This window comes from Sinocyclocheilus anshuiensis, unplaced genomic scaffold, assembly GCF_001515605.1.
Source record: "Sinocyclocheilus anshuiensis isolate Anshui unplaced genomic scaffold, SAMN03320099.WGS_v1.1 scaffold1365, whole genome shotgun sequence".
In the NCBI taxonomy this organism is placed as follows: Eukaryota; Metazoa; Chordata; class Actinopteri; order Cypriniformes; family Cyprinidae; genus Sinocyclocheilus; species Sinocyclocheilus anshuiensis.
Window position 1 is genome coordinate 512911 of NW_015551032.1, and position 6842 is coordinate 519752.

Genomic DNA, 6842 nt, shown 5'->3' on the forward strand with positions numbered 1-6842 from the left:
ATTTGAGTTATTTTAATACTTCAACAAACTAAATGGAAATGGAATAATATATATATTGAATTTATAAATGTGTGTATATATATATATATATATATATGTGTGTGTGTGTGTGTGTGTGTGTGTGTATGGTTGTACATACACATATATAGTTGTTTTTTTTGGTGTTTGGCTTAGTGTTATGTTAGAATCATTATACTCTTATACCTTTTGTTCTTTAATATTTTTAATAGTTTTTAGCTTTATTTTTATTTTTTCATTTAAATGTTAAGTTTTGAAATTTTGTTGTATTAATTTGTCATTTTTATTTAATTTATTTATTTTTAAAATGTGTATAAGTAGTATTTATAAAGTTTTAGCTTTTAGTTTTGGATCTGTTTTTAGTTGTTTTAATACAATTGATTGCTTCTGTTGTCCTCATTTGTAAGTCACTTTGGATAAAAGCGTCTGCTAAATGACTAAATAAATCAAAATAAATAAAGCAGCACAGCATGACCTCGCCCCCTTTGCTGCCTTTTCCCGAGGGTGGGGTTTATCTGGGTTTGTGATGTCACGAACCTGGGAAGTAACTCGTTGTAGTCCCTTCCAGCCATTTTTGTAGGCATTAAACTGCCAGAATTTTAAAAGACGATATCTCCGTTTGCATTGAACTTTCAGCCTTGTAACTTTGCAGATATTGTTTATGCTCAAACAGCAACATTTCACACTAACTAACGTTAAAAAAGTGAAATCGCAATCAACCACCCCTTTAATTTGTAATAACATTGACAATATGACTGTTTTTACTGTATTATTGATCAAATAAATGGAGTCTTGGTGAGGATAAGAGACTTTCAAATATAGTCAACATTTTTAAACTGTAGTACATGTTCAGTACCATATTAAATGTACTTTCATACTTGAATTTAATGCTTTCATTGCAAAGTCATTAACATTTAAATAGCTATTTACAAAGTACAAGATCATTTGTACGTTCCATTTAATGTTTACTTACAGCTTTATTTTAATTTGGGAGGGTCAATGAAACATTATGCTCAACTTGGGCTTCTTAACTTTAGCTAACTTCAACTTAATATTGTATTTTTCTTTGATGCATATTTTCATAAAAATTAGCTTGTGAGCAAACAATAACTGAAGACCCCTGCTCCAAAACATTCAAAAACAATCTGTTCCAAATTTCCCACTCTGCTACCAGGAGTCGCCTGATCATTAAAGCACTATCTAGGGGTCCTGTAACATGAGACGCATCAAAACTGGTTGAGGACTGACATGACCAGAGCAAAGAAACAGAGGGAAGAGAAAGAAAGAAAGGTGTGTGTTACCATTAGCAATGCCTGCTCCTGCAGTAATTGCTGCTGCAGTATCTCTAACTGCCGCTGCTCTTCCTCCAACTTATGTCTTATAAACTCCTATAGAGAGAGGGATGGAGACAGAGAGAGAGAGAAATGGGGAGCAGTGGAGGAGGAGGAAGAGACGGATCAGAATAGACTCACAAGGATGGAATAAAAATATATTTGAGGGAATGGACAGATACACCTGTCTGTGCAGCCTCTAAAGAAAGAGGCAGACATTTTAAAGAGATGTTTCTGACGGGCTTTTTCAAAATGGCTGAAGACACTTCGATGGAGTGAAGAGATTTATCCCACGCGTTTCATTCACCTTCTGCGCTAGAGCCGTAACGTCACACCACTTTATAATCTTAAAATGGCACGCAGCGAGTGTTTACAAGTGGTTCCTCTCACTCTGAGGAATGTGTTGCGTATGCGGTTGTTTTAAGGAGGACAACTGAAGGAAGTGTGATGTGAGGCATGTCCATGTGAGGTCGTTTTGAAGAGTGTGTCCTGTGGCACATTGTGCACTAATTCATTCTGATTGGTCTTTTGTGTTTCTGTCAGTTTGAATTGTATTGAATGTAGGGCTGCACACGGCTCACCCACACACACACACACACACACACACACACACACACACACACAGCGTTTGAGAGCCTGCTGCCACGGCAACCACTCCACAGACATTCCAGGGCCAGAGCTGTGCTGAGTGGAACACCCACGCTCTGCCGTGATTGGCTGGCTGGCTGCAGCTCTGTGGCTGTGATTGGTTACCTGCTCTCTCTCTGCCATCCTCCTGTCCTCCTCTCGTCTCATGTCATCAAGTCTACGGTGAGGAGCTTTATCCTGTTGCTGCCGCACCATCTCTCTCTCCTTCCTCTGTTGCTGTGCGTGTGAGAGAGGGAGAGTGAGTCACTTTAACATATTTGGCTGAAATAATGAGAGCCTTCCTGTTGCTAAAATCATCGAGTGCTTTTGAGAGGGGAAATTAAGGGGCGAGAACGAGTACCGTAGCCAGAGAAAAGACAGAAATGAGAGAAAGCAAAAGTGACTAAGGCACTGGGCACCATTATGGTGAGAGAGAGGGCGAGTATGGTTATACTGGTGAGTCAGTGCTCTGCGGCACCGTATTCAGTAGGTTAGTGGCTAGATGGTGCTGTGTGCTGGTGTCACCCTGAAGATGGCCTACACACAGTGTTGGGGAAGGTTACTTTGGAAATGTAATAGGTTACAGATGACAAGTTACCCTATTTAAAATGTAATAGTAGTGTAACTTTTTCAATTACTTTATTAAAGTAATGTAACTGATTACTTTTGATTACTTTTCTAAATTTCTAATGAATGTTTTCAAATGTTAATAATTTTCAAACATTTACACCATGCAGGGTTAACCTTACAGCATGTGCTCAGCACTGATTACCGTCAAAATCGTTCATCACTTCAATTAACATGATAAAATTTGAACACATCCACCACAAAATCAGACTTTAGTACTGCCTTTTACTTTGAGATTGCACAGACACACGCAGAACGTGCAGGATTCATATAGTCTTTTTGCGGATTAATATTCACAGACACTAGTCCACATGGCGTTTTGATAAAAATGTACTGACCTACTTTTGATTTATTAATCCATTTATACATTCCACGTTATAGGACTTCCGTTTTTATGACTGGATTCTGTGAACCACTCCGTGTTTTCCGCATCGTGTTTACCGTATGTCTCATATTTTAGAGTAGTCAGTGCAATTTGGGAAAGAAATACATTAAATCTGTATGTTTATGTGTGTAAATATTCAAACGTAACCCCCTTTGTAATCATTAACACTTTCATAAGTAACTAATTTAATTACACATTTTTTCTTAGAAACTGTAACTGATTACAGTTACATTTAATTTGTAATTAAATTACGTAACGCCGTTACATGTAACTAGTTACTCCCCAACACTGCCTACACAGTATGGAACTCTGGACAATAAACCTAAATTCTGACATCCCCAACACAGAAGCAATTTTATTTTATAGTATAATAATTCTTAAACACCTTAAAAGTCTGAGACCACTGGTGAAAATGCTTTTTTTTAATACAATTGTTTTTATTACAAATTATACTATTACAACAGTTAACTCCTCATGTTTGTGTAAAACCGGATGATCATTTCTATTTGAGAAGGTCCAAAGAAGATCTTGTGCTTCAATGGAAGATCATCTGACCGTCTGTACAAAGAGTCACATGATCAATGACACAAAAATACTTATTTGATTAGTGACCTATAAATAGTGCAGAAAAGTATCATCATTATTATTCATTACTGTTGAAAAGTTTGGAGTCGTAAGATTATTAAATATTTTTGAAAGAAGCCTCTTATGCTCAACAATGCTGCAATTATCTGAAAAAAACAGTAAAAACAGTAATATTGTGAAAATATTGAAAATAACAGATTTTTATTTGAATATATTTTAAATATAATTTATTCCTGTGATGGCAAAGCTGAATTTTCAGCAGTCATTATGTCAGTCTTCAGTGTCATTTCCTATTATCAACGATAACAACAATTCTGCTGCTTAATATTTTTTGGATAAATTTAAAGATTCTTCTCAAGGAAAGTAAAAAAAACAGCATTTAATATAATAAAAGTATTATACATAATATAATATGATAACATACATAATTAAAAGTAATTTATTTAAAAAAAAATAAAAAAATCTTACAGACACCCAACTTTTTAATGGGAAATATTTAAGCTCAAAATATTTCTGTTTTATTTTTCTTATATATTCAATATGGTCTCAGATTTTTGTACCCTACTATATTATAGTTATTTTTGCTGTATTCTATAGCCCCCAGCAAATATGTCTTAAACCCACATGGCCTTGATTTAATTAGCTTAGCTGTAAGGGGCTTGACTTTGAGAATCTCTCTTATACTATAAAGGCAGACATGAATATAATGGCTTATGATGCTCAGTACATAACAAATACACACACACTCCTGTGTGTTGTGGCCTATTCATCACCCCATGCCTCACTCAGATAATGCAGTGCTAATCAGCCATTGTGTCCTTTCACAGTCATTCAGTGACAATGACCGCTCAAACTAATTCAATTAAAAGTTTGACTTTGCACAGTATAAAGAGTTCTCACTCATTTACTTTGTTCGCCCCTCTCAAATACAGAAAAAAAAAAAAAAACGAAATTCCACAAATACTTCCTTGTGTTCAGTCTAATGAAGAGAGCCCAGTTCCAGATAAGAGAAAAATGTTCAGCACTTCAAACAAACACTGCTGTAAAACTTCTGGCTCTGAAGTATGTGTTTTATTTAAAACGTCATGGAATATTCTAGGACAGGAGATCTAAAATCTAAAATACCTAAATGATTAAATCACCAAACAATGAAAATGGTGTCTTTATTTACTTATGTCATTCTGAACCTGTACCACTTTTCAAGAATACACTTTTTTAAGTGTCATTCAAGTCATATGATAGCTTTGAATGATGAATAGATCAGGATTTAAGTCATTTTGTAGTTTGACCGTCCTTGTCATTTATTCATTTTCATTATAATGAAATAATTGACCAAGATATTCTTCAAAAATTCACATTTGCACTCCATGAAGGAAAGGAAGTGAAGAGTTTGGAGCATCATTTCTGGTGAACTACCACAATAATCTTTACAAAAAAAATTATTTGGCAAGTATGTTTATACTGACACCTTACATGATTGGCACTCTGCCCTTGTCATTTCCTGTGAGTAAAGAGATCATGTTCAGTTGCATCAATGTGCACGTGTAAGCATGTGTACCTCCTCCAAGCGACGCCTCTGTTCTTTCTGCTCCTCTATCCGTTTCTGTCGGTCATGCAGCAGCTGGCGTTTGTGCTCCTCAGGGTCTCTGCGCTGAGCGGCAAGCTGTGCCTGCTGTCTCTTTAAGGCCTCTGAGCGCTCCTTATTCTCCTGCTGCAGCCGCAGGAAATCCCTCCGCAACGTCGACTCACCAGGAACATTCAAAATAGAGCTTCAGACAGACATAAACAGAAACCGAGAAGAGTTAGCTGTTATAAACATAGAGTAGAGGTTGGGCAGTGAAGACAAAGTTCTGTGGTTTTCAAGGAGGATTGTACAGTACGTTAATTTCTCTCTCAGTTACATCAGTGTCATGTATGCATGTGCAAATGAGTAAAAGGATTGATCCTTGTTGAATGATATGGTAAAGCTTTAACGGAGCATTACGAAGAACCATCTATACAGATACAACAAATCCATTAAGGGTGATGGTGTAACTTCTGCCCCAAAGCATCAAACACAATTACAAAAATAACAATTGTTTAAAAAAAAAATAGCAGTTGTCATGTTTTGATGAACAGGAAAGTCCCACCACAAACAAACAAAAGCTTACTTATACTTGACTCATTCAGACATGTACAGACAAGTCCAATTCAAGTCTCAAATCTTTTCTCCCAAGTAATTGTTTTAATCAAAAGATAATTTAATTCAAGTAGTCTCATGTAAGTTATGTACTAGTTCAAGTAAAGTCTCAAATCAGATATCTACTAGTTTGTCAAGTCTCATGTCAGTTATAAACCAGTTTAAGTCAGTTTACATTAAACTGGGTTAGGAGAGTGTGTTTAAACATCATAAAATGTACACACATCACACTGTTAATTTAGTGAGTTAACACAAAATGTCAATAACATTGCAATTCAAATCTTCCCAGGGGGAGCTTTTGCAGTGTTGTGTAGTGCTATGTAGGGTTGTTTAAACAGATGCTGCTGTGTTTACCTGGATTCTCGCTCATCTCCTCTGTTCTCATCCTCTTCATCACTACCGCTGTACTCATACTCGGTCTCCTCTGAGAGGAATCAAGACAAAATGAGAAAGAGAGAGACAGAGAGAGGGAGAGGGAGAGGAGGGCAGGAAAATAACGAGAAAGGCTTTAGGCATTAATATAATATGGCTAAACACAGTTTATGCAGACTGCAGCACTTAAGAGTCTAAATCATCTGCACTCTTCTTTAACTTATACTGTATGAGCTCTAATAATACTGCTGAAGGCTGCTGGCTGGATGCTTTCGATTTTTAGCTGTTCCTCATTCTTCATATCCAGAAATAAACATAATCCAAGCCCAGCTGTGCTATCTGATTATACTACTGACCACAGATCTAAAGAATTGCTCTAAGCTACGTGAGTTATGTACAAGCACCACTTTTGTGGTCCAAGTCAAAGATGAGCTCTGATTGGATGGGAGTTTTAGTGAACTCACTGCACAAAGGCAAGTAAACAAACTTTATTAAACATTCTGTTCCACCACAAAACTCCAGTGAGCAAATGGATGGATACATATTAGGGGTGCAACGGTTCAACTTACTCACGGTTCGGTTTGTATCGCGGTTTTAGAGTCACGGTTTCGGTACGGTTCGGTATGTGCTATGTTCAGGGAAACAACTATATTGTCAAATAAAAATAAAGAAAATAAGAACAAATAATCTAACTACAAGCAACAGCACAAATAAATAA

General features: G+C 36.4%; 1 protein-coding gene across 1 annotated transcript in view; it reads right to left on the reverse strand.

Moving 5' to 3' along the window:
- The window catches only part of LOC107661210 (misshapen-like kinase 1), a 48407-nt gene that overhangs the window by 20294 nt on the left and 21271 nt on the right, over positions 1–6842 (reverse strand). The window contains 3 exon segments of the mRNA XM_016450703.1: positions 2103–2213; positions 5132–5342; positions 6107–6176. Of these exon segments, the coding sequence (XP_016306189.1) occupies positions 2103–2213; positions 5132–5342; positions 6107–6176 (392 nt within the window).